Consider the following 27,897-nt stretch of genomic DNA (forward strand, 5'->3'; position numbering starts at 1 on the left):
ACGCACACCCCTAAACCTCGACACACACAAGGGGTCGGTCAGGTAAAGTCCCAGATTCCTGATAGAACTTCTGCACTACACCTCTGTGCAGCACGTCCACAAAACCTCTCCTCACATTTCCATAAACCGTCCTGCGTGTGCTAACAGGTTGATTTTGAACAATTTTCCTGAAGTCAGAGCAACGGTTTGTTATGGTGCTGTGTTATAACACAAGTACTAATAAATTCCAGAGTTTTGACTGTTTTTTTCTCTTTCAGTGTAATTAATCCAGAAGTAATTACTTCACATAGCAATCTTCTTCTTCTTCTTTCACTTTCAGCTTATCCCTTTCGGGGTCTCCACAGTGTAACATCACCCACTGTTTCTCATCAGTGATTTGGCAGAGTTTTTACCCCGGATGCCCTTCCTGACACAACCCTGAACTTGAGGGGCACAGGGACCCAGTTAGGCAGCAGCGTCAAGGGTCTTGATTAAGGACCCAATCTGGGTGGGGATCAGTGGACAACCCTGGGAATCGAACCCAGGACTTCTGAGTGTCAGCCCTTCACCTAGCCCACTGAGCCATCCAGCTGCTACCATTTATATAATAGCAATAATAAACATTTTACATTTTCAATGTAAAATAAAACTGTTATGACAGTTGGTTTGTGTTGAAAAGGTTTAATGATGTTTACTAATCTTTTTCTATTTTGTTGCTTTATTTTGGTTTTGGTAAGATGGGTCATTTTTGACCCGTTGGACAGCCGAATGTTAAGATTGCACCCCAGAGGATGAAGCTGAAGAAAGAACGCACACATGTTCATTGACAGTTGAATACTTTCATGAAGTCGTTAAACACTGCTGGGACGGAGTTCTGGCCGGGATGTTGGAGGCAGGAGCGGATCTGATCGTCTGCCGTTCCAGCGGCGCTTTCACTGCCAGCTGGCCTTCTCTGCACACTTTGATGAAGGTTGATGTTGGATCTCTCAGAGGCCGACATGTGAATTTTCTGCTCCGTGAGGAGAGCGGAGCAGGCCAGAAAGCAGCAGCTGCAGATGTTTCTGCTTTAACTGAACTCAGCTGTTTTCTGCACAGGTGGACTCGCTTGTTTTTATGTCACATGATCTTCTTCAAAGTATAAAGGCCAAGAATGAGCATCTTTTAAAAGGTCTGTTGGTTTTGCTTGACTGAAGCAGGTTTCCAAAACCCAAAAGCAAAGATTCCCGACCTTCAAACCAAAGTTCAAACCCGCATTTCTTAAGGTGCTGCCTGTTAACAGAAAACAAGCTTGCAGCTGCTGCTTTCTCAGCTGTAGCTGTGTGGTTTCATAAAAAATCTGTCCCTGGGGCAAATGTTCTTGCAGGAGGGGCTCGGTGACCGCACAGCGCCTGCTAATGTGTTTTCCTGGCGCAGAAGCAGAGGAGTCCCTGATGAAGAGCGAGGCTGTCGACACTTACGCCTCGGCCGGAGTCCGACTGATGACCTCGATGACGTAGGCGCCCGAGGTGAGGTCAGGGAAGTCTGAGTGTCGCGCCTTCAGCTCCTTCGCCAGCCTGATGACAGAGAAGAGGATATCTGGTGACGCGTCCTCAGCTCTCGAGAGAACCGCTCCCTCCCTGCAGCCCCGCCCTGAACACCGGAGGTCATGAACTTTAGCATGACCTGGAGAGGGACCTGAAGCAAACCTGGACTCATTCCAGCTGATGTGTGGAATGAAAATGATGCTTCCTCACACAGGAGAACGCAATGAGGAAGTGAGAGATGCAGATAAGACCCGTCAGTGTCGTGCTGAAGCGCAGCAGCTTGACTCTGTCCCATCCTTCTAGCAGAACTTCTCTAGTTCTAGAGCCTAGAATCTAGCCCAGGGGTCTGCAACCTTTACCACTAAAAGAGTCATTTGGTCCAGTTTCTTACAGATCAAAATCCAGCAAATCCCACGTTATTGTTTAGAAAAATACACAATATTCATATTTTTGTGCTCATTAAAAATCATTAAAACGTAGATTTGAAATATCACAATATTGAATTACAAGAGTGTCTATATGTTTCTATGACTGTTTTTATTTCTTTTACTTTTGAAAGCAGCACACACAAGTTCCTTTCAAAATAAAATCCACCAACTAAGATCCTGCTGCTGCAGCGGCAGAGTAATTTCAAAATAAAATGCAGGACAGTCAAACATGATGCTTTTAATCATTAGGATTTTGGTGCACCATCATCGTTATTCTCAGTTCAATTTAAAATATAAACAACATTGAAGTAGAATCCAATTATTAAAAAAACAACTAAAAAAACATTAAAAACTAATGTGGTGTTTTATTCCGATTTCTTTTTAAGATGAGAGGGACAAAACACATCATTCTAGATCATTTTTAATTCTTTTAAACTGCATTTTCTTAGAACTTTAACCACTTTAAAGTAATTAGAATTAGAAGTAATTAGTAAGTAGAATTGTGGAGATTTTGATTAAATTAACGTGACAATAAAAACACAAATTTAAAGAACATTTTTACATAATTTCTATGACATAATTTTGCTGTGTGGTTTGACATATTAAAAATCTGAACAGAAATAGCAAAACTGAAATAAATAATTGATCATTTGTTTGAATCATTAGTGTTTTCTTTAAAGCTACAGAGTCCCATGAGGCTCATGAGGCTCCGGAGCCACAGGCTGCAGACCCCTGATCTAGACTATGTCCAAATTCCTTCCCTTCTCACTATATAGTCCGTTCTCCTTTTTCTAGTGCTGTCCGAATCTACAATTCCAAAATCGAGTGCACTAGAAATTTCCCAGAAGTCTTTGCAAAAACCTAGAGTGCATCGATGCTCATTAGATCAGCAAATGTAGACCACAATGCATTGCGTTCAAACAATTTTTGCCAAAAAAAAACATGTTTAAATGTAATTTTTTAACAAACCATCCTCATTTTAATCATTAGATCACAGTGGAGTCCTAAACAGACGTCGTGAAATATTCGTATTGATTCAGTTTTCACTTCATGAAATCACTGACATCATATCAGGTGTTTAAAAAAACAAAATAAAAGTAGTGCTTTTAAATTCCAGGGCACTAAATAGTCCTGCACTACATAGTTTTTAGTAGTTAGGGAGGGATTCAGACACAACCTTATTGTTCTCTGACAGGAGTCAGCAGGAGCAGAACTTACGTTGGAGTGAGACTCATCATTCTGACGCCGATGTATCTCTTCTTTGAAAATGTTTTTCCTGCAGAACACGGAGATCAGACATGAATAAAGTTCACTTTGGAAAAGATAAACATTTCTACAGCTCCCTTTCTTCATCTGTCTGTGTGAAGGTTCGTCCAATTTATTCCTAGAGAATCTGGACATGCAGAAAAAATATGGGGCTAAAATCAACAGCTGGAAGTCCCTCCCCCTGCTGGAGCTGGCCACAAAAAAAAACAAAACATAATTTGCACCTGAAATCTATAGCTGAAGTCCTCAACTGGAACCCCCCGTTTTAAGCTTTTGACCTTTTTTCCTTTTGACATACCGTAACTCCAGTGATCAGCTGATTCACAGAGAAAAAACAGATTTTACACAACATTAACATTAACCCAAGCTACTCTCTCAACATCATCTATGATGTGGCAACGAATTAATTCCAGAATAACTCCGGTGGTTGTTCCGCGGCAGGAGCAACCACACGCTCCTGCCGCGTTTGGTGTTAATGCAGCAGTAGACTTCTCTCTCAGGGGCCTGTTTCTGCAGTGTAGCCACACACCTTTAAAGTCTTCATACCATAAACCTGCAGTCACCGTGAGCGTGTGCACCCATGCTTCCCTGAGATGACCTCAAAACATAAATACAAATACATAGAGGAGCTGTTTCCATCCAATCAGAGAGTAAAGAAAGTAGAATTTCATGAAAACTTCTTTAGCTTTACAAACTGCTAATATCAAAGCTAAATGTTAACAATCCTCTCTTTACTGCAGGGTCTTCGGTGTGTGTGTTTCATAAACTGCTCTTTCCAGGAACTTTCTGAGCTGCAGCTGATTTTCCATATTTAACTGATATAACTGCTACAGTAGATTCTGTCTTTCCTTTCCTGGCAGACTGCTGCAGGTTAGCACATGTTTTCCAGCTGAGTGAAGGCTGTGGATGTGGAGACAAACCTTTGGCCTGCCTGTCATGAGACTCTGCCAGGAACTGCTGGATCTTGTCTGACGGGATGGCGAAGGAGATCCCGGCGGTGACCTTCAGAGTGTTGATGCCTATCACCTCTCCGTCCTGCAGGGCAAAGAGGAGAAGGTTATTGGGCAACAAAAGGAATAAGTGACTAAAATAAGAGTTTTTCTCAACTCTTGAACACCTGAGGCGTCTTCGGTGACGCTGAACCACAAAATCTTTAAGATACTGTAACTTTTGAACTGTTAACAGGATCATCCCAGTAGATTCTGAAGGAGAAAAGCGGCTTGCTGGTTTTGTTCTGAAAAAGTCCTCTAGTGGTGACCTGCTGCACGGACCGCGTTCCATTTAGTTAAACAAGCAAGTGACTAGAAGCAAATCCTCCTCATTTTCAGATAAAGGTTTGGGATGACATTCTCGACATTATCCTGACGCATTAGCACAGGAAGTGACACGTCTGCACCGACAGGACTTCCTGTTTTCATTCCTAATGTCCGATCACAGCGACAGACTCTGAATCTCAGAATCTAAGTTTCACTCACCAGGTTGACCAGCGGCCCCCCCGAGTTTCCGTACTGAAAGAAAACACAGAGAAGCTGCAGTCAGGAGTTTCTGCAGAACACAGGAGGATCTTCACGTTCACGCTGACCCAACCACAGCAGGAGCTCACGTTAATGATGGCGTCGGTCTGGATGTAGTCCATGTCAGAGTTCCGTAGGCCCAGCTCCTTACCGCCCCGCTGGGTGGTGCTGACAATGCCAGTAGTGACTGTGTTCTGCAGGGAGAACGGGCTCCCAATGGCGACCACGAACTCTCCGGGTCGCAGGTCTGCAGAGCGACCGAGCAGCAGGACGGGCAGCTTCATCTGTGGGAGGGAAAGAAAGACAACACAGAACTGAGCGGATCTTCCCCGTCAGTGAGGATCTGGAAGACTTCAAAGTTCAAACAGGATGCTGATGAAGAATCCATCACAGTTATCATCACATTTAACTTATTCTTGTTCGTCTGATCTGTTTAAAGCTTTGTCTTTATCTTTGATAACTCTTCAATTGCAGGTTTTAGAACCTGGAGAAGATCGACTGCCGTCTCTGCTCGACATCTGCAGCTCTGTTAAGCCCAGAACATCCCCAAAGACAGTTTCCACCATTACTTATATAGAGAAGAGGGAAAAGAGGAAAAAGAGAAAGAAGAGTGGGAAAAGCGAGCTCAATGGAGAAAGTTCATCTTTTCATCTACAATTAAACTGCTGATTTTTTTTAAACCTTCCAGACAGGAATACCATGTTTCTTATCATGAGCTATAGGGTAGCATAATGGTTAGCGCTTCCACCATCCATCGTCTCCGGTTCGAGTCCAGCTATAGGATGACTTGGTTTTTTTACATTAATCATAATTTTATAAGTCAATGACACCGGCATGTCGTTTGCTGATAGCGCCAACCAAAGCAGAAGAGAAGTGAGCACTGACGTCGTCGTGTGGCTCCGCCCCAATGGTCCGCTCCTTGGAACTGCTAACTCAAACTGATTTATGAGATGGTTTTTGCACAGTGAGATGTGAAAATGAAAAAGCAGTCATCATTGCTTTATCACTTTAATCATGTCACAGAATGAGCGGTGATGATGAAGAAAATAGAAAAGCTGTTCATTACATTGTGAAAATCTAAAAGCATTTCTGTTAATCATTTTAATTTTCAAATTTTATTTTTCTAGTTGAATCAAATTTACTATGAGTAATGCTTCCATAGTTTGTAATATGGAAAATGAAGCTTAAAATAAACTAGCTAAAAAGAATTCTGCGTTTTCTTCATCCAAATCTTTGTGAATCAGGAACAACACATCCTGTAGACACTGCGGTGCTCACATTGTCCTCTTGAAGCACCAGCACTGACTCTCCCGCCACTGGAATAAGCCCCTCCCCCTAACCTGCTTCAGGCCGGGACGTGCCGCGGAGCAGAGGAGTGTGGCAGGAGATGCGATTTGGAGCGGTGGTTTGGTGTGTCTGCTCCGCTGGGAGCATGACAACCGTCTGTTTTTGTGCGTTTGTGCGGCGCTGCCAGCAGACACATGTGTGGCTCATTTCCTCGGTTAAGTAACCTCCTTCAGGGAAGTTACTCAACACAACTCTGACCTACTTTGGGGCTTTGGGTAAGAATGACAGAACATGAAGGAGGTGAGATGAGGGCCAGACTCCTCCTCCACAGAAAGTTTCCACTCCAGGTTCTCAGCCGTTCAAACAGGAGAGCAGAAAGGTCAGAGCAGGTCAGACCTCGTTTGATAAAATGTTGTTTTTCTACCACAAGAGGACCAAGTCTCTTCATCTGAATCTGCCCCCCCCCCCTTAAAGAAAATGAGCAGCTTCTGATTACAAACCCAAGAGGTGAAGCTTTGTCATCAAGCAGAAGATGTCGACCAAATGAGCACAAAGAAACCTCCTTTGTGTTCTGTAATCGCTCCTGCTCTCCTCTCATTATCATGCTCTGGGGTGAGGGGGGGTGAACTCTGGCTGCCCCCCCCCACTGTAAAAACAAGTCTCCAGACTCTAAACAGAGTGGTTGCTCTCAGTGTAAATTCAGAGCTAAATCAGATTAAACTAAAGTGAAGGTTTAGGAGATGAAATCATCTCATCAGGGTAACACCCAGCACTCCTCCACCAACACTGCAGGGAAATCTATGAGGTCAATATATGAAACTGATCAGTTCAAAGACCCAGTCCAAAGAAAATCCTGGTTTTGGTCTTTTTAGCACTTTTTTCTCATAATGGAGGACGTATATAAAAGATTTTAAAATGAAAACTGTGTTTCTGAGTATTTTCTTCAAATCCTGTTGGATTGGGAGCAGATGAAAACCGGATGTTTGAAAAAGCTCGGGATTGCCATGGACAGGTCAAAATCTCCCCAAATAGATCCATTAATGTCTTCACTTTCCTCGTCTGAGCTGCCTGCCATGTGACTGAATACATCTCTGCCAAAAGTCCCCACGAGCGCATATCAAACACAATTGTGCCTCCATGAGCGCAGATGTATTCCTGCGCGCTCGTGGTGTCAGTCCTGCACGAGGAACAACTCCTGAACCAGTTTGTAGAAAAAATCAAAAAACAAAACAGAAACCTGCGTGTGAGTAGCCACTTTTCTATTGGCCCCGCCCCATGACTGCTGGCTGACACCATAACTGGATCCATGTATCATTCATTTTTCATGGTAAAATAAATAAATTAAAAAGGACTATTTCATAAAATGATCATTTTCTAAACCATTATAGAGAAACAGAAAAATTATTTGTGCTCTCATTAAAGTATTACATCAAAAACGGAAAAAACAGAAAAAAACCTTTTAAATTCATTATTTTCAGGTGTCTGACACCAATAATGAATGATGAAATTAATTTTCTTAGAGTTCCTCTTTGTGTTTTCCCCACCGTGTGGCCGAACTCTTTTCTGAGAAAATGAATTTAAACATTTATTTTTTGTTTGCTTCATTTTCCATTTTTTTAAAATGGGAACCTCAAAATTCGTTTTACTACAGTAGTTTAGAAAATGATAAATAAATCAGTCCTTTCCCCCCTTTTCATTTATAGTTTTAATTTGAAAAACTAATGACATGTTGAGTTTCACACGTGCAGGAGAAGCTCCATGCGTGTACAGTCCTCCACTAGTTTTAGGAGCGTAAGGATACTTCACAGATGAGAAGGAGAGGTCAGCAAGAGACTCCCATGAGCGCGAGAAGAGGTCTCACGAGCGTGCAGGAGTAGAGGAGCATCGTGGAGACTGTCCTGCGCCCGTGGAGCGGTCATTGCGTGCGTGGAGTTTGAGATACGGCCGTGGAAGACTTTTGGCGGAAATTCAACACCATATGCATAGCTCTTATATGCTCACTGTTTTTTTTGGTTATGCTTTGCTACGGTAAGCTTAGCAAGTATTAGCTTGAGCATGTTATAAGCTAGCAGGAGAAAGTGAAAACAAAAGGCTGATGGGAAATTAGCTGAGCTAACTTCCACACCAACAGTCCCACCCACAACCCAAATGAGAAATTCTGATGAACTCCTGTTGTGCTGCAAAAAATACAACTTTGAAAAAGCAACACCAGTTTTTGATTGGGCTACAAATGAAATAATCATAATTAAAAGAGCAGTGGGAACAATTTTATTGAAAGAAAGTTTATATGGTAGTTAGAGTGGAACTTTAGATTCTTTTAATGGTTTATAAATGTCTTTATGGTCTTGGGCATTCTTCTTTAAGTGATCTACTTTTATGAGTCCTTCTGGACCCTGAGGTCCTCCGGCACCAGCATTTTAGTTGTTCCATGTTTTTGTTTTGTTTTTAAATGTAAAGCACTTCCAATTGCGCAAAATACAAGAAGCGCTTTTGATAAATAAAGTTTGACGTTTTGAAGTTTGAACTTTAAGACTATGATCTGGACTTAGCACCTCCTGCTGGTAACACAATGTCAGAAACTTCCTGCTACTCCAGGTCCTGCTGAACATGAAGAAGTGTTTCCTGAAATCACGTCTGCGTTTAATGTTCAATAGACCCCTTTTCACAGTGACGTCAGACAAAATGGCGAGACAGAAACCTTTGGCTAGTAGAGTCCAGATTTGGCTGGTGGACTTAGAATGTTACCGCCCACCCCGGCTAGTAACCAAAAAAGTGAATTTAGAGCCTCAGTGTTACTAATATCTGAAGTCATACTCCCTTAGGTTGAGGCCATTTTATCCAAAATCAAAAACACATCATTTTTTGGGACATAGTTTCTGCAGAGCGGCAGGATCCATCCATCCATCCATCTTCCTCCGCTTCATCCGGGACCGGGTCGCGGGGGCAGCAGTCTAAGCAAAGATGCCCAGACTTCCCTCTCCCCGGTCACTTCCTCCAGCTCCTCTGGGGGGACCCCGAGGCGTTCCCAGGCCAGCCGAGAAACATAGTCTCTCCAGCGTGTCCTGGGTCTTCCCCAGGGCCTCCGCCCTGTGGGACATGCCTAGAACGCCTCACCAGGGAGGCCTACTCCGGACTACCTTTCTCCGGTCGAGGACCATGGCCTCAGACTTAGCGGTGCTGACCCTCATCCCAGCCGCTTCACACTCGGCTGCAAACCGCTCCAATGCATGCTGGAGGTCCCGGTTTGATGAAGCCAACAGAACAACATCCTCTGCAAAGATCAGAGAGGAAATCCTGTGGTCCCCAAACCAGATCCCCTCCAGCCCCTGGCTGCACCTAGAAATTCTGTCCATAAAGACTATGAACAGAACCGGTGATAAAGGGCAGCCCTGCCGGAGTCCAACATGCACCGGGAACAGGTCTGACTTACTGCCGGCCATGCGAACCAAGCTCCTGCTCCTGTCATACAGAGACCGGACAGCCCTGAGTAAGGCTCCCCGGACCCCATACTCCCAGAGCGGCAGGAGCTCATTCAAAATTCACTTCTGAATTGCAGGCGGAACTGTTTATGTCAAGTAAGCACACCCCCACTTCATGTTATACCTTTGTTGACGCTCTCTCCTGCTAGCTTACAGCCCCTCACACCACCAACCTAACATGTGCAACAAAATCCATTTCACAGCTATCCAGTCGTACAGTTTGATCCAGATACCAGCTCAGACGAGGAAAAGGAAGACATTCATGGATCTATTTGCCTGCAAATGGATGCATCAGAATGAAGAGGAGCAGGGACACTGCAGCTCGTCGTTGTAAGGTTCTACTTCACAACTACGTTTTTCCAACTGGATTTCTTTCATGTGTTCCTGATTTACAAAGATTTGAATAAAATCATACTGATAAATGCAATTTTGAGCTTAATTTTTCTTGAAATATGTCCACCATTATCAGAAAAATGCCACAAGAACATGTTAAAAACACTATTTTTAATTGCAGTGAGTCTTCAAAGTGAAGCTGCCATTTTCTTTAGTCCACGTTTTCTCCTGTTTAGTCTAGGGAGGTTCGTTTTTGTCATCATTTTCTCTTTACTTGTACTCCAGGTAGCGACCTCTTGATTTATATGTTATTTGTTATAGTTCACCCTGAAACCTTTCACTTCATCTCTTTAAATTATTTAAAGTTATCGTTTTTTGTAAATGAATAAATTACTTTTTATGGCGTCGATCGGTCTGTGGTTTCTGTTGTTGTCTTAAAGTCAGGGTTAGATTGCTTTCATGTTATGCTTTACCAGATCCCCTAGACCAGGCATGTCCAAAGTTTGGCTCGTGGACCAAATGGAGTCTAGGTTAAAATTTCTACCGGCCCGCAGGCTCTTGTCATAAAATCAATAATATGTGACCCCAAGCACTTTCTAAAAACTGTACGGATTCTTGATGTGGTTGGATACATTTCATTTTGATGTAAACCTGTGGCAACACTGTCACACAACCCTTCTTTGATGAAGGGTTTCATTTCTGAAATGTCAACCGTAATAAAAACGTTGACAGTGAGGGTCACCACTTCCAGGTGAAGGGCAAATTGGATGTTTTTTTTTTTTTTTTTGTGAAATGCGAAATAACTGTGTCTGCCTAATATGTTAAGAGACTGTGGCTGTTTTAATGGAGTTCAGTATCAGGAACAATCAGACAAGACATGCTAACTACGACATGCTAACTGGGAATGAACGATGTCAAAGAAGACATTCATTTTGATAAAAATGTATGTAGATGTATTTTTTCTATGTAAAGAAAATACAACATTGTAATAAAATGCCCATTTAAATTAAGTTTTATTAAAACAGTTCAAAGAATTCCGGCTAAATGGTTGACCCTCAAACATTTTCACTTCTTCTAATCTGACCCTTTTTTGCAAACTTTCAACCATTCTAGTCTCCAATCGTTACGCTCCTTCAAGACAATCTTCAGCTGATTTTGCATTGAGAAATGCAGTTTTGACAACTAAATAATTTTTATTTTCCAATTTAAATTCAAGCATCACAAGTTTGTATTGTCAAGACTCCAAGTAAGCTTTAAATTTCACCCTCCTCTGTTGCTATAGCGACAGAGGCAGTAAAAAATCTCAACTCAACAAACTGTGTTTAATTGAGCTGTTTTTGTAACATTTGGAGAATAAAAGAGGAACATTGGCGTTAGATTTTTTACTTTCATTGCAGAAACGTTTGAACTGCAGAGAGATTTCTCCAAAAAACCTATTTCATGTTGAGAGTTTGTTCCAAGTGTAATCTAGCGATGACAGCTTCTGTGGTTTAGAACCCACTCCAGGCTTTTCTGTGCCTTTAGGCTTCTCCTGTAAACACTTCCAAAGAACAAAAATGAAGATGATGGAATCATGAGCTGTCGACAGATACGATCCAGGAACGGTGCCAGATCTCAGTGAAACATCACCACGAGGCTTCGGAGCGCTCTGGCAGCTGCTTCTTTCTGCACACGTCCAGCCAGTCCTCCCGACTCGGAGGCTTCATGCATTGGCTGATTTGAGTTCTAATCTCTCTAAAGTTGGGATCAAACTTTCTTCTGCGAAGATTCCCGCTCAAACAACGTGAATCTTCATTTGCATGTCTGCAGCTCTGAAGATGGTGATGTTAGTGTCAGCATCACTACAACTGAGATGTCCTGAAGGCCTTGAACACAGCATCTGAAGTGTGCATGAGCGTGTCGGTGCACGCCTGCCCTACAGGGGAAGCAGCTGCTCACACCTGCCAGGTAAACTGTTTATTTCTTAGGATCTGCCAGAATGAGCCGTTTTTTTTCCTTTGCTGATGTGAGGTTTAGGTTTTGATATTTTGAAAAGGTCAAAAAGAGAGATGTTTTAGTTGAAATCAGAGGAGGGCATGAGTCCTCCTTCCAGACAGAGTCCAGAGCTTCTCCACTACACTGCAGGTGTGTGCACTTCCAGTCAAACATCAGATCTGAAAATCCACTCCACTGAAAAAGGTGTTTTTCAACATGTTATTGTATCATTTTTCTGATCATATAGGTCAGGGGTCAGCAACCCGAGGCTCTGGAGCCACACGTGGTTCTTTTACCATTCCATAGTGACTCTTTAGCTTTAGGAAAAGTGCTAACAAGTTTAATAAATATTAAGTTAGTTAGTTGAGTTTAGCACGTTCTAATATATGCTGCACCCTAGCATCTAGTTGTTGTCATCATGAAAGAAAATGTCACGTTTGACTTGGTTTTCTTCAGTTTTACCTTCAAAATCTGCTGCAGCAGAAGGAGAGCATTTATTTTGAAAGGAACTTGTATTTGCTGCTGTCAAAATTAAAGACGTCAAAGTTGTTATTTATAGAAAAATATCACACTTTTTTTAATTCATTGTAAATATTTGATAGCTACATTTTCATTGGAATAGCTTAATGACCACATCAAAACTAAAGTGTATTTTCTAAAAAATGCAGTAGGATTTAGCGGCTCTCTGTGAGTTCTGGTCTGTCAGAGACCGGACCAAACGGTTCTTTTGGTGTTAAAGGTTGCAGACCTCTGATATAGGTTATATAAATTAGGATTAAAATGACATTTTTGAGTATTTACTTATTCTAATTATTGTGATTCAGAAGCAGATGAAAAAATGCTGTTTGATGAAGCTTGTAGGTGTGACGTAGGACTACCAGCTCCCCGCTCTGCTCCATTCTGATGCATCCACTTGTGAACAAATAGATTCTTGAACGTCTTTGTTTTTGTCATCTGAGCTGGACTCTGGATCAGAACTGTAAGTCTGGATAGCTCTGATATTGCAAACATTTTTTGTTGAACTGCTAACATTAGGTTGGGATTGTGAGGGGGTGTAAGGTTGCAGGAGGGATGATGGGAAATGGAGGTGCGCTTACTCTCTCATCCACAACTCAGAGGTGAATTTTTAATGATCTCCTGCTTCTCTGCAGAAACTATGTCCTAGAAAACTACATTTTTTTTTCTTGTTTTTTTTGCGAAAACCAGCAAAATCAAAATTAAAACTGAGAATGCTTTGAAAATAGATCAAAAGATGATTTAAAGTCATTGGAGGGTTGAAATGATGGTAGGTTCTTTGTTTGGATGCTGTGGTGAAGCTCACATCCTGGACTGAAACGGGCCATGCGGAACCCAAACAATGACTGTTGGAGGAGAAAATGCATGACTGCTGTCGGTGTGTCTGCCCTGCAGGCGGCTGTGAGTCACTGCTGAGGCCTCGCCTCAAAAATGCAGCTCAAATTCAAACCAGACAAACAAAACTGAACATCAGCAAAAACACAGAGAGCAGAGAAGAAGGCAAAAGTCATCTGTGAGGAGGACAGGAGAGGGGGAAAACAAAGAAAAAAGAGGAGTGAAACATGGAGGAGAAGAAGAAAGAGGATGAAAAGAAAGAAGAGAAAGGAAGAAGAAATGAAGATGCAAAAAAGACAGAAGAGAAACAGGAGGATTAGAAAAACAAAGGAAAAGAAGGATGTGGCTAAGTAGGAGTGTGAGGAGTAAAGAAAAGTGGAAAAAAGAAGGGAAAAAGATGAATAAAGATGAGGGAAAACATTAAATAAAAGTAAGAAAAGGAGGAGGACTGGCGGAAAAGAAGGCAGAGGCGGATAAGAAAAAAGAGGAGTGACATAAAGAGGAGAAAGGAAAGTAACAGGACAAGAAGGAGGAAAACAAGGATGAAAAATATGAGAAGGTAAATGAGGAGAAAAGAAAGGAAGGAGGTAAAGTAAGTGGGGAGGAGGCGCCACAGACAACTATAGAAGCAGGAGAAAGAGAAGGAAGAAAGGGATGAAGAAAAGAAATCTTCTTCAAGACCTACTCTAATGAAAACTGTGTTCTGACATGTTCTTGTAGCATTTTCTGATGATGAAGGGCGTAAAATAAAGAAACTGAAGGTTATAATTGTATTTCGGAGTATTTCTTTATTCAAATTGTTGTGATTCATGGGCAGACAAAAACGTGCTGTTTGAGAAAGACTGAATTTGTGACAGAAAATACACTGCAACCACAAGCTCAGCAATGGGGAGGGGAAGAGGGAGCGGGGTTGCTGCGCACAACTCAGAGGTGAATTTCTAATGAACTCCTGCTTCTCTGCAGAAACTATGTCAAGAAAACGACACACGCTTTTTGACTTTGACTAAAAATGCCATAATTATAATTAAAAACCCTCTGGGAACACTCTGAAAATAGATCAAAAGAGGATCGGAGTGGAACTTTAAAATAGAAACTCATGGATTCTCCAGAGTTTTTGAGATTGTCTCTTTCCTGCTCTGTTGTTTGAACATTTCCCTCTGTTCTTTAACATGTTCTAATGGTTCTACATTCATCTGCTTTCCCTTCTTCCCGCCTTTGATTTGACTTTCCCAACAGATGTTGGAGTTGTTCCATCCTCATCCTGTTCTGGTCTTGTTGGGGTCACTGCGGTACACTGCAAAAACTGAATCTTAAAATCTAAAATTTGGCTTATTTTCTGTCTTGCAAGAAAAATAATCATATTAGGATTTTTTTTAATAGAAAACTATTTTAGTTTAAGAAAATGCATTTTAGTGACCCGATTTTTTTCTTAAAATAAGAAATCTTGGGAAGACACTTTGTATTACCCCATTGGCAGATTTTTTTGTGTATTAAAAGAGAAAAAAATTCAAATTTTAAGAATTTTTTACCTGTTTTTGCAGTGTATCTTCTCACAGATGTTTCTGTCATTTGATGTTAGTCTGATTTCTGTCATTGCTAACACTGTTTCCATCACTTTTTTGTCTAACATCAGATGTTCCAGTGTTTCTGTTTCTATTCTCCCAGATTCCAACATGTCACAGTAGATCACGGCTCTCTTGAGTCTGGCTCTGGTGGAGGTTTATTTGTTTTTTTTCTTTAGTGGGAAATGTCCTATCTATGTCTTTTGTTTGCTCTGTACCAGTACACCAAAAACCCTTCTGTTGGTATAATCTAGTTAAGACTATCTGGCCTCATAAGAATAATCCAAACTGAATTTAGTCATGACAGCTGTTGCAAATAGAAATAAAACATTACCTGTTATAATGCCAGTGTGAATGCTGTACGCTGAATGTGGCTGCAAAAGATGCTAGAGCTGAGAGCTGAAAATGCTGAAACTGAGAGCTAAAAAAGCTCAAGATGATAGCTGAAAACGCTGAAGCTTGCCAAGATGTTAGCTAAATGACAAATTAGCTAAAAAAAAAAAAAACTGGATCGATTTCTAATTTTGCCAAAACAAAAACCATAATGCTTAAATATTAGCTAAACTCTAAATTTGTCTAAAGAACTTTAAAACAATCTAATTTTACCAAAGCAGGCTAAAATATTAAAATACAAAAATATTTTAATAGATTAAATTTTACAAAACGGCTAGCGTAAGGATGAAATATTAGCTAAACTCTAAATTTGTCTAAAGAACTTTAAAACAATCTAATTTTAACAAAGCAGGCTAAAATATTAGCTAAATTGAAATTTGCCACAGGTCATTTTAAAAAGTATTATTTTGCCAAAGCGGCTAGCATAAGGCTGAAACATTAGCTAAACTGCAAATTTGCCTAAAACACTTTAAAAAGAAAATAAAATGTTTCCAAAACAGCTAGCATAATGCTAAAATATTAGCTAAACTCAAAATGTTCCTAAATATCTTTTAAAAAGTCTAAATTTTGCCAAAATAGCTAGCATAATGCTAAAATATTAGCTAAACTTAAAATGTTCCTAAAGAACCTAAAAAATCTAATTTTGCCAAAACAGCTAGCACAATGCTAAAATATTAGTCAAATATTAGCCTAAAAAACAGGTCAAATGTCTAAATTAGCCAAAAACAGCTAGCATGTTGCTTATTTAAAAGTTAAATTCCAAATTACCCTTAAAAATCCAGGAGATTCTGAACATTTTTGAATGTGAATGGCGTATCTATCTGAAAGGATATGCAGAAGTTCACAAGTTTCAAAGTGCACAAAGTTTTTGAAGGATTTGAAAAATTTCTCATTCATTTCCTGCGGGGCAAATGCTGCAAAGCATTCACACAACAAAATCGCCTTGATTTGTCTTGTTATTTTGTGACAACTTCAGCTGTGAACTGGCTCCCTCTAAATTAACTGAATTGAGCTGAAAAGACAGAAGGAAAAAAAGAAAAGAAAAAGAAATATGAAAGGGAAGAGATGGGAAAATAGGACAAGGAGGAAGGAAAAGAAGAGAAGGAAGGGAGGAAAAAGAGGAAGATGCAGCACATCCTCACCGGCGTGTCAATCTTGATCAGAGCAATGTCAGCTTTCTCGTCGATGTCTTTTATCTTGGCGTCGTACGTGGCTCCACTCTTCAGCTCCACCTGGAAAATGGCGAGGACGCCATCAAATTGACTTCCTGTTCTTCTGCAAACTTCTTTGTTAAACCTACCTCCAGGAATCCAACTAAAACCAAGCTAAGGATCATTGAGGGACTTTCCACCTATATGGAATGGTCATAATAAAAACAATAGGCCACACCTCCTGTCTACATATTAGTTGTCCTGTCTATTGAGGCTAGTAAAAATGACTTTGCTGATGCTCACCTTCACTCTGTGCTTGTTGGCCACAACGTGCGCGTTGGTGACGATGAGTCCGTCCTCAGACACCACGAAGCCGGAGCCGCTGGCGACCGCCATCTCCCTCTTGGAAAATACCATCCTCAACAGAGAAGAAGAAGACAACAAGTGTCTACTGAAGCACTAGTTTACCTGGTAATGACGTAAAGTCCCACTAATATCATATTTTGATCTATTGTCAATCCCAGTGGATTTTTTAATTATGATTATATTTAGCCAAAAAAAAAATCTGTGTTGTTTTTTTAGGACACAGTTTCTGCATAGCAGCAGGTGATTTATTAGGAATTCACATCTGAGTTGTGAGCGGAACTGTTGGCATGAAGCAATCGCCCTTTCTCTAACCCTTAAAATTTTGTTTAAATTTTACGTTATTTTTTTTTTTTACAAATTGTAAGTATTACTATTGATTTAAGGGTGGTGTGGTTGAATTTACTCATAATAATTAACCCTTTAACACCGGAGCTCCAGTGTTTATGTTCTTTTTGTAATTTTCAACTTTAGAATCTACTGGAATTATTTTGTTAATGGTCGAGAAGTTACAGTATGTTAACAATTTTGTGTTTAAGCGTCACAGACAACGCCTCAGGTGTTAAAGAGTTAAAAAAAACCATTGGAAATAACTATTACCATGTTTTCTAGCCTGTAGTTCGTCATCATTCCAATAGGGGCAGTAGAAGGACTCATTTCAAAATGGCTGCTCCCATTAAAACTCAAAAACATTTTTGGCGGGAAAGGTTTTGTTAACTTTATGGTGAGAATTACTCATCTATTGTTACTCTTTTTTAAAATAACTATATGGAGTATTTAAAAAATGCAAAATGTGTTGGTAATAAATTCTTTATAACTCAGTTACACAATTTTAAAATGTGGGGGTCAAATTTGAGACAGTAACTAAATAAGATTTTTTTTAAACAGTCTTGTGAATAATTTTTACATCGTTGGAAGAAAAAAACTTACCAAGTCACACAATCTATCATCAGTGATACTATTTATATCACATAAAAATTATATTCTGAGGTGTTTTTTTTTTATTTTTTATTTTTTGGGGGGTGGGGGGGGGTCATCAAAAGGTTTAAAAAAATTCTGTTTTTAAGGTAGTGTGATTTACAGGGTTAATACATGTCCTACCTCATCAAAAAAGCCACAAGAACATGCAAAAAACACCATCTGAATGATGAAGATCCTGAAGAGGGATTTCTCAGGTGTTCACATGGGGGCTGTGAGGTGTCTCATGACCTCTGAACTTCGCAAGAGAACAAGTCCTGAAAGTTGTTGAGTTTTTCCAGAAAAACAGATAAAAAACTTTTCGAAAAAAAATCAGTGTTTATTTAAACCACTAAAGCACACATGTCAAAGTCAAGGCCCGGGGGCCAGATCCGGCCCTCAGGGTAATAATATCCGGCCCTCCAGATCGTTTTATTTTTTTGTTAATAATGACCCGATGTTATTTTGCACTTATTTCTAACTTGTCTAATTTTGACCAAATATTTATAGAGAGTAAAATATTGAAAGTTATTTAAGGTTTAAGTCGATTTATCCTGGAATAATGTTCCTGTCTGTTTGTAGTCATAGTTATGTTAAAAAGTTACGGTTTTAAAGTTTTAAAATTGTAGCCTTGGTGTGTTTATTAAATGTTTATCCTGTTTAGCCCGTGAATTAAGCTGTGTTCTGGATTTTGGCCCCCTGTGAGATTGAGTTTGACACCCCTGTTGTAAATGATGAGATGTCCTCATCATAGCAGCGGAGAGCAGCCAGCGTTCAGCTCGGTGAACCGCGGGTCAGGCACTTACTTTCGGAACAGCTCAATGTGAACCACAGCTGGAGCGATTTTTTCCACAACGTCGGCGATGAAGTTGTACTTGTAACGCAGGCTGTCAGGGCTCTGCTGACCTGGGAGGGGGAGCAAACTATGAGTAACAATTCAATAAAAGTTCTATTCTAAACAGCTTGTGGTTCAGCAAGTTCAAAGATGAAGAAAAGAAGAACCATGAGATGGACAGAGAAGAGATGTGGAATTTCATTACAGGAACTTCACTTCATCAACTCAATCTTCTTTGTTTTTAACAGATCTTCTTTTTTATGTGTGTTTAACCTTGTTAAGATAACACACTCAGAATCTGGAGGCTAAAAATTTCCCATTTGGGACCTCTGTAACGCTAGGCGCCAGGCAGCTTGGAGGAAGGAGGGGGAAAGAATCTGATGAATGTTTAGATTTCCTGAAAATATTTCACAGTCTCTCAGCTGGAACATCTTCAGACCTCTTTAACCCTCTGGAGATCCTTCATATCTCACTTCCTGTTTTATTCTGACATCCACCAGTCTGTCTGCACACCTGTAAACCTCACTTCCTGCTTTAGTTTGCTTCACTTTAACCTCCCATCACTTTCACTTGAAGAACAGTTTGAGTGGTCAATCTGATAAATTCCATAAATGAAGCTGACTTTCTCAAGGAAGAGCTTATCTGATGTGATACGGATCACATAAGCAAACTGTGTTATCATAACAGTTTAGAGCAGAGCGGTCCACACCCAGACCTCCACTCTGTCTGGATCCAATGATTCAAGGTTCTCACTGACCAAACACACCTGATCAGGTAACCAGGGGTTTGGAACCTATCTTCCAAAATGTACTTAAAAGAGTAGAAAAGGTAGATTTTACAAAAAGAGAACAGGTAAAACAAGAGGTGCTGCCTTCTAACCTTTGAGAATAGAACTACAAAAAAGTCAAATGAAAACATATTTAATCTTTTACTTAAAATAAAAACGTTCATTTTAAGTCAACGCCATGAGTGTTCTTTTGTGTCCTAACTAAAGGAACCTTCTAACCTCACTGGGGCCCTTAGAGAACCATCCTCACCAACATATTGTGCACGAGCGAGCAAAGTTCTGTGGCAAGTCAAAGAGGTAAAAAAAAAAAAATAGCGACTGCGGGACTTGAATCTGGGTGACAACAACAAAAACAATTACAAGACCTGAGCAGTGCCACTGAGCTAGCCATTTATGACAACAAATAAGGACTTGTAACTCTTAAAAAAAACAACCTTCCACTTGGTGCTAGTAACAGCATGCTGCTTTGGTAATTTATTGACTATAAAGAGAGATTTCTAATTGCCTGAAACAAAGAAACCCTGTTTTAATACTTTCCATAATTTATTAATGTAACTCATACTTGTAAAAAAAAAAAAAGACGAAAAACAAAAAAGAAACACTAACTACAATCAAGATAATACTGTTGTTAGAAGTCAGCAAAAGAAAAAACATGAAGAAATCGTTGTGTAATGCCGTGGGATCGAACTCATGATTCCCAAATAAGGAAAAACTAGCTATCTGAACACCTGTGTTAACAACTAGGCCATGAGAGGGATTAAGAAAGTAATTTGACCATGGCCATTTTATTCAAGCAAAGAGGCCCAATCAACGCACGTATGTGACACAAAAACACAGCACTGTCAACGCCGGATTAAAACCTGCTAGAACGGAGCTTTCGACTCACGGTTTGTTCAGGCTAGAACGCAGCTTTTAACGTCCATTTTGGGAGAACACAAGACGGCATGATTTACGTGCTACTTTTAAAATGTGCGTTAAAAGTGGCGTTTTTCATGGCCAATCAACCGTTTTTAACAGTGCTTTTTCTAGCGATTATTGACCTCTTTGGCTTGCCATAATTTTTGTGCTACTTTAAAACGTGTTAAAGCAGCGTTTCTCATGGCCAACACACTGTTTTTATTGGCACTTTTTGACCCCTTTGGCTTGCCAGAATTTACTACTTTTGAAACGTGCTTTAAAATCAGCGTTTATTATGGCTAATGCACTAGTTTTATATGGCACTTTTCTTGGCAATTATTGATCCCTTTAGCTTGCCATAGTTTATGTACTACTTTTAAAACTTGTATTAAAAGCGACATTTATCATGGCTAATACACCGTTTTTCACGACGCGTTTCCTGGTTATTATTGTCTTCTTTGGCTTGCCATAATCTCATCAGTTTACTGTCTGCGGTTTGCGCGCGCTGCTCTGACCTTTGCCGCAGGCTCCTCTTTGGATGAAGATGACCGGCGGCTGCTGCAGCTCCGTCGCGCGGCTGCTCACGCGCCTCAGCTCGCAGATGTTCCGGTAGGAGACGCCGTCGCTGCCACACACCGGCTCGGGGCTGGTGCACCTGCACACACCGGCTCTTGCTCGCCGCCGAACGGTGGCGGACGCCTCCACGCCGTCGGTCACCACGCACTCCATCCCCTCCGCGCACTCCTGGTCCCCCGGAGCGCCCTCGCCGGACGCGCACACCGGGCAGCAGCCGCAGCGGTCCAGCTCATCCCCGGACAGGCAGTCCTCCGGGATCGGTGCGCACGCAGACTTGTCGCACTTCTCCGGACAGCCGATGGCCACGCGCTTCACGATCCGCGCCTCCACAAGGAGCCAGGAGGACGCCAGCAGCGCCGTTACGCACACCGGTACCCGGAGCCGCATGACGGGACAGTCTGACAGACACCAGCGAGAACAGGCGCAGCTCAAAGAGGGTCTGGGGGGTCACGGGGATGAAGTCAGGACTCCTGAGCCGCTCCGGTTTATACCAACTGCAGGATAAACACGCCAGGAGATTGGAGGAGCTCTGTCCGAGAGGGAGGGGAAGAAGGCGGTCATATAGACGCAGTGGCGGTTTTACGGGCGCAATCAAACACCGGGGGGGAGTAAGCTTTTTTTTCCTCCTGCAGGTTTACTAGACTAAAAGAAATGATCATGTACTCCTTTCAGAAAGCTTTCCACACAGTCATAAATACATTATTGACACCCTATCCTTTGACGTTGATCATTTTTTCATTAAAGCCTTTAAAACACGAAGACAACTGTGCTGATGAACTTTTATATAGTAGGTTTAACAAAGATGTCCAGCTTCTCCATATAGTTTTTTTTTTTTACTTGTTGGCCAAATTTATACCATCTAGTTTGACAACACAGATTCAAATGTCTTTGATGAAGTACTTAAAATGTCTCAAATTGCAGATGATACCACCATCTTTTAAAATATTTGAAATAACTCATGTGCTATAACTACATATAACTACTATAATATACTCTCATCTGTTATAACTACATTTTTAAGTGTTTTTGGATTAAAACCTAATTTAAAAATGAGAAGTTTTACCTTTGAAAAATGTGCTGCTCGTGAAGTTTGTGGCATTCCTGTGAGAACATTGGTTATATATATAGGTATCAAGATAACATAAAGATGTGGATGATTAACTTGCTGCTTTTACTGATCTATCAAAGTGAGGTTTAATTCTGGTTTGCCAGGGACTTATAGAGGACAATCAAGCAAAGCAGAAGAGATGTCTGGAGCTTTGTATGTTTTCGCATCACTAGATGTCACCAAAACTCAATGTTACAACTTGGATAAGATTCTTTTCAGTTTTTTATGGAACAACAAAGATTATAAAGTCAGAAAAACAGTTCTATCTGTCTTCTTTAGCAGCTGGATGATTAGGTGTTTTGACATTTATGGACTTTTAATCAGATTCTAAAAAGGAATCGGATTAAAACATTTCTTAAGAATCCAAACAACCTATGGAACAGTCAAATCTCTTTGGTCAATTGGGCTACCTAAATGTCTTGCTGAAATATCAGTTTTCTGTTGGGAAACTTCCTGTCAAATGAGCTCATTTTCATCAACAAGTTCTATTGTGCTGGACTCTGTTATTCAGACACACCCTCTGTCCTCACAGTTGTATTTTATGGAACAACTCTGATGTTTTACACAAAAACTAAACATATTTACAACATTGATTATCAGTTTCTTACTGATAAAGGAGAATAGTCCACTTATGATCATTTCTTAAGTACATAAAACATCGTCTGACGGCGGGTTCACACTGCATGCAGAACCCTCGGAGGCTTTTGTTAATATGTGGTTTTTGTTCACAACTGACATAAAGCGCAGCGGTCCTCCACACTCCTGCACAGCTGGCCCGCACAGTGCAATGATTTCTGGTCTACTTTTTGAGTGTCAATCCTGGCAGGAAATGAATTCAATTCAATTTTATTTATATAGCAAAATATCTAAAAAATGATTGTCTCATTTGGCTTCATGCTGGTAATTTTACAGAAGCAGAAGGTCATAAAATATAAACAATAGGTAATTGCTAAACTAAAGAGAAAAATTAAACTGGTTATCCCTGCCCTTAGACCACATGTGTCAAAGTCAAGGCTCGGGGGCCAGATCCGGCCTCCAGGTAATTCTATCCGGCCCTCCAGATTATTTTATTTTATTGTTATTAATGGCCCGATGTTATCTTGCGCTCATTTCTAACTTGTATAATTTTGACAAATTGAAAGTTATTTAAGGTTTAAATCGATTAATTCTGGAATAATATTCCTGGCTTTTTAAAAAAAAAATCAAAATCATGTTAAAAGGTTACGGTTTTAAAGTTTTTAAAATTGGCATTCTGATAGCTTTTTAGACTATTTATTTACTAAGATTTTCCAGGGTATTTTGGAGTTTGGCTAATATTTCAGCTACATGCTAGCTGTTTCGGCTAATTTAGGCCTTTGTTTTTTTTTAAGGGTGTTTTGGAATTAGGCTAATATTTACACGCAAGTTGTTTTGGCTAACCTAAGTTTTTTTTTCATTTTTTTAGGCTAACTTGGCATTTAGCTAATATTTTAACTGATTATCAACTTCAGCGTTTCAGTTTCAGTGTTTTTAACTATCGATTTCAGCATCTTCAACTATCAGCACTAGAATCTTCAGCAGCCAAATTCAGCTTACATCATTCACACTAGCATTATCGCAGGTAATGCTATATATGTAGTTTATCATTATGTTAAAAAGTTATGGTTTTTATAGTTTGAAAAATGTCATTTTAGAGTGTTCAATAAATGTTTATAAATAAATTAAATTTATAAGGATTGTTAAAGAATTACCTTATCTAACTCTACAACTAAATGTTTGAATAGTGCAGCAGATGAGCTTCATCCAGATGGGCTGGGGGACGGCTGAGGATGCAAGACGAGCCAGAGGCGAGGTCCACAACAAGAACAGACGAGCCACCTGGAATCTCTCCCACTCTGAGACGTGAAACGAGCCAGAGGCGAGGTCAACTGCCAGGAACAGGAGAAGCGACGAGCCTCCTGGAAACTGAAGTCGGTCCCGCTCTCCCCAGAGGGGAGTGGGAAATTTAAATGATGCATTTAAATGCTGCTAGAGTTCTGGGTCATCGGAGTTGTCTTACTTTCTTCGACGTCCTGCTCCGTTCTCTGGGTGTGGAGAAGGACATCACGCTGCCTGCCATCACAGTGACTGGGAACCAGCGCTTATGGAAGAGCTGGCAGGGAAAGCACAGCCATGAGGGAGCGATGAGTGTAGAGAAACTTTAGTGATGAGTGTTTTAAAACACATATTTAGACTGTTATATTATGAGGGAATATCTGTTTAAGAAAGTGGGAAAATGTCAAGCGTGAAAAACCTGAATCAGAAGAAGCCTGAACTTTCTGAGACCAAGGAGAAACGCTCAGAAATGTATGCCAGGCAGTACAAGACTTCACAAAGAGGTGGTGACGGCAGGCAGACTATATACTGGTGGTGATGAGGTAGATTGGGAACAGCTGAGGAGATCTGGCTGAGGGAGAGACAGGTGAGAGTGGAGAGGGAGTGCAGGGTCAGTACTCAGGCGAGGGCTCCCTCTGGTGGTCAGATGTGGTGCCTGATGGGGGAATCCTGACACCAATTTTGCAAAAATATTTAGTGTGTCACTCAAATATGAGCTAAACTCCAAATTAGCCAAAAAAACTCAGAAGATGTCGAATTAGCCAAAAAAGTGAGCTCTTTTCTTAAATACTAGCCAAAAATTACAAAATAGCCTAAAATTCCTCAGTAGAATAAATTAGTCAAAAACATTAGTATGTTGCTAAAATATTAGCTAAACTAATAGTAAACATTAAAAAAATACTATAAAAGATAAAAACAGCCCATGAATATATTTAAAGGCTTGTTGCTATTTTTTCCATTTGAGGACTTTCTTATTCAATTCCTATAGGGCATATTTTTCTCAATATTTCAAAAATTATTAAGTTTTTAAATACCTAAAGTGCAAGAAATAATTTCCTGAACAAGTTGAACGTTTTGATACCTGATTGCTAAAAATGCTGAAAATGTGATTACATTTTTTGTGGTGAAAAACGTAAAGAGAGGAGCTGGAAAATCACAAAAAAGTGCATTTTTTGGTGCTGAACACTCACAACTTTATTCAACTTTACTACACTCTGACTCCATATAATATAAAGTAACGACTAATCGACTATTAAATTAGTCGTTGACTAGCTCTATTTCATCCACTTTCTTCTTCCGCTAATCTGGGACCGGTCGTGAGGGCAGCAGTCTAAACAAAGATGCCCAAACTTGTATCTTTCCCGGGGCCTCCTCCCAGTGGGACATGCCCAGAGCACCTCTCCAGGGAGGTGTCCAGAAGGGATCTATTCAGCAGAGCCACCTCAGCTGGCTCCTCTGGATGCGGAGGAGAAGTGGCTCTACTCCGAGATCTCTCCAGGTGACCGAGCTCCAAACCCTATCTCTAAGGGAGCGCCCAGCCACCCTCTGGAGAAAACTAATTTCAGCCGCTTGTAGTCGGGATCTCGTTCTTTTGTTCACGACCCAGAGCTCATGACCATAGGTGAGTACTGGAACAAAGATCGACCGGTAAATCGAAAGCTTTGCTTTCTGGCTCAGCTCTCTTTTCATCACAACGGATGGTGCAGAGACTGCATCACAGCAATCTGCCTGTCGATCTCACGCTCCAATCTTCCCTCACTCGTGAACAAGACCCCAAGATATTTAAACTCCTCCACCTGAGGCAGGAGCACTCCACCCACTGAGAGAGGACAAACTATCTTTCTAATGATATTAGTGAAATTAGATGGTGCATGTAGAAGCTTTGTTCTCTTGAAAGGAGCAGGGGAGGAAGGCTTGCCGGTACTGAGTCCAGGAAAAGTCGTAATCCAATCACAAAGTAGGAAGTCCATTTAACTTGTTCCACACGGCAGAGTTATAGTTGAAACAGAAAAATTCAGCAGATTATAAATAGAGAGCTTCAAATGTATTTGGACCTTATTCATTTTTAACTTTGTTCACATCCATATATGTTGGTGTATTGCCCTCTACTGACAGAAATAATTAAATCCTGCTGTGGTTCCAGACACTTCATAGAAACTCTTAATTTACGTTTGTTTCACCACATACTCATAACAGTTTGTGACATTTGGATGTAAATGCTGTCAGTGCTGCTTGGATGCAGCAATGCAAAGATTTACAGGGTCCTCATTTCCAAACACATATTTGTGGCATTATTTCCCAATGAGTCAGATGTTTTAGAGCAGCTTGTCATTAGTTTGTGGTCAGGTTGGTAACAAGTCCATACATTTGTTCATAAATCTGTCAACTTAGCTCTGTTGCATTTGGCTAAGACTGATCCTCCCAGAATTTAGGATGAAGGTCTCCAGTTGAGCTCAAACTGAGTCTGATTCCTGAGGAGTGTTTGGATGAAAAGTGATGACGCAAAACGTGAACAAGGCCAGCAGAGGAAAAAAAAAGTTAGTAATTCACACCAACAAATGTTAAAGTAAAGTTATCTTCTTGACTCTTCTCTGCTGAAGTTTTTTTTATGATTTTTGGTTTTTCCTTTAAAGACTGTTATCTGTGGAAGTGTATAGCGGCACATGGTGGGGCATTGGTTAGCACTCTTGCCTCACAGCAAGAAGGCCCCTGGTTCAAGTCTATGATGGGGGACCTGAAACAGAGTTCTCAATTGTGGACCTTTCAGTGTGGAGTTTAAATGTTATCCCTAAGAATGCGTTGGACTCTGGCTTCCTCAATTCAGGTGACTAACGTCAACGACGTCTTGGAGCCTGCTGAGGAACTCGATCCATCTGAGCTGCAGAATGGAACTTCAGAAAGGAGCAAATACACTGAACATTCATCGACTAAGTGACTTTTCAAGCACCAAACTAGAAATGTGCAACATTGAAGACATCTCTGTGAGTCTGCAAAAGATGGAGGATTTGAAGGCTTCTCAAAAGCAAATGAAGAAAACTCTAAAAGCTGCTCTTGAAGACAACAAGACACTTGGAAAGCAGCTGAAGAGTCTCAGGAAAGACCTGAAAAACCAAGTCCAGATGGAACAACTGTGTGATGGAGAGCAGCAAAGAGTCGAGGAGTTGTCTGGAAGCATCGCAAACATCACAGCAGAAATGACTGCAATTCAGTCTCGACTTCGACCCAAAAAAGAGCTGAATAAAGAACTTCATTTGAAGAAATCTGAAAGAAAAAGATTGGAGCAGGAGAACTCTACGTTGAAGTCCCAGCTGACCAAACTTCAACAGAAGATTGCTCTCCAAGAGCCAATTGAATCCATCTATGAAAACGAAGCCAAACAAGTTGAAGTTTTACAGCAGCAGGCTGAAGTTTTTAGACAGAATGTTGAAGAGCTGAAACATCAACAACTAGAGGAAATGAAGGACAAGTATCCCACACTGTTAGGAGAAAAATCCCAGTTGGAAGGTCAGAACAAGGACCTGAAAGAAGAGATTTCAAACCTGATACAGCAGTGGGAGACTACCAAAGACCTGGCTGTTAAATACAACTCTCAGCAGGAAGAATTCCAGTCACTTCAACAAGAAGCAGAAGGCCTCAAACGTGAAAGAGACAGATTGATAGATCACCAGAAACACAAACAAACACTGGAGTCAGAATATCACGAGATGAAGGAAGAAACAGAGTTGATGAAGAAAACTATGGAAGATCTGTCTGTGCAAACCACAGAACTCCAGGACAAGATCAAAAATTTGGAAGATGTGAAGGACAAACTGGATACTGTGAAGAAGGAAAATGTGGCTGTGAAGGAACAAGTAGAATACCAGCATAACATGATCTCATCTCTGCAGAACCACGCTGCTCGTCTCCAGGAGGAGCTGGACGACCTGCAGACATATCCTCAGGAATACAAAGATCTTCTGGACGAGTACATGGAAACTATGGAAGAAATGTCCCGTCTGGAAGATCTTGTGAGGAAGCAGGAAGATGAGGTTGAAGGTTTGAGAACCAAGAAGGATGAGATGCAAGAGCTGGTTACTAAATGTAACTATCAGCTGGATGAACTTTCTGTCCTCAAAGATCAAACAGAGACCCTCCAACTAGAAAAGAAGCAGATGACTGATCTTCTCCTTCATAAAGAAATGATTGAAGCTCAGTACTTGCAGCGTAAAACTGAAGCTGATAAATTAGAGCAAACTAAGAGGGATCTTTCTGTGGTAAATGTGGACCTGAAGGAAAAGCTAA

At 40.7% G+C, this 27,897-nt stretch overlaps 1 protein-coding gene across 1 annotated transcript in view; it reads right to left on the reverse strand.

The window, feature by feature from the left end:
* The window catches only part of htra1b (HtrA serine peptidase 1b), a 23,558-nt gene extending 1,967 nt beyond the window's left edge, over positions 1-21,591 (reverse strand). Inside the window, exons 1-9 of the mRNA XM_024284895.2 lie at positions 20,594-21,591; positions 18,366-18,465; positions 16,543-16,657; positions 16,231-16,320; positions 4,800-4,994; positions 4,672-4,704; positions 4,117-4,231; positions 3,149-3,206; positions 1,437-1,532 (exon numbers count right to left, since the gene is read on the reverse strand). Of these exons, the coding sequence (XP_024140663.1) occupies positions 1,437-1,532; positions 3,149-3,206; positions 4,117-4,231; positions 4,672-4,704; positions 4,800-4,994; positions 16,231-16,320; positions 16,543-16,657; positions 18,366-18,465; positions 20,594-21,041 (1,250 nt within the window). The 5' untranslated portion in view covers positions 21,042-21,591. The remainder of the gene's footprint in view (positions 1-1,436; positions 1,533-3,148; positions 3,207-4,116; positions 4,232-4,671; positions 4,705-4,799; positions 4,995-16,230; positions 16,321-16,542; positions 16,658-18,365; positions 18,466-20,593) is intronic.
* Positions 21,592-27,897: the final 6,306 nt, after the last annotated feature.

The sequence above is a fragment of the Oryzias melastigma genome, linkage group LG19 (genome assembly GCF_002922805.2).
Source record: "Oryzias melastigma strain HK-1 linkage group LG19, ASM292280v2, whole genome shotgun sequence".
Classification (NCBI taxonomy): domain Eukaryota; kingdom Metazoa; phylum Chordata; class Actinopteri; order Beloniformes; family Adrianichthyidae; genus Oryzias; species Oryzias melastigma.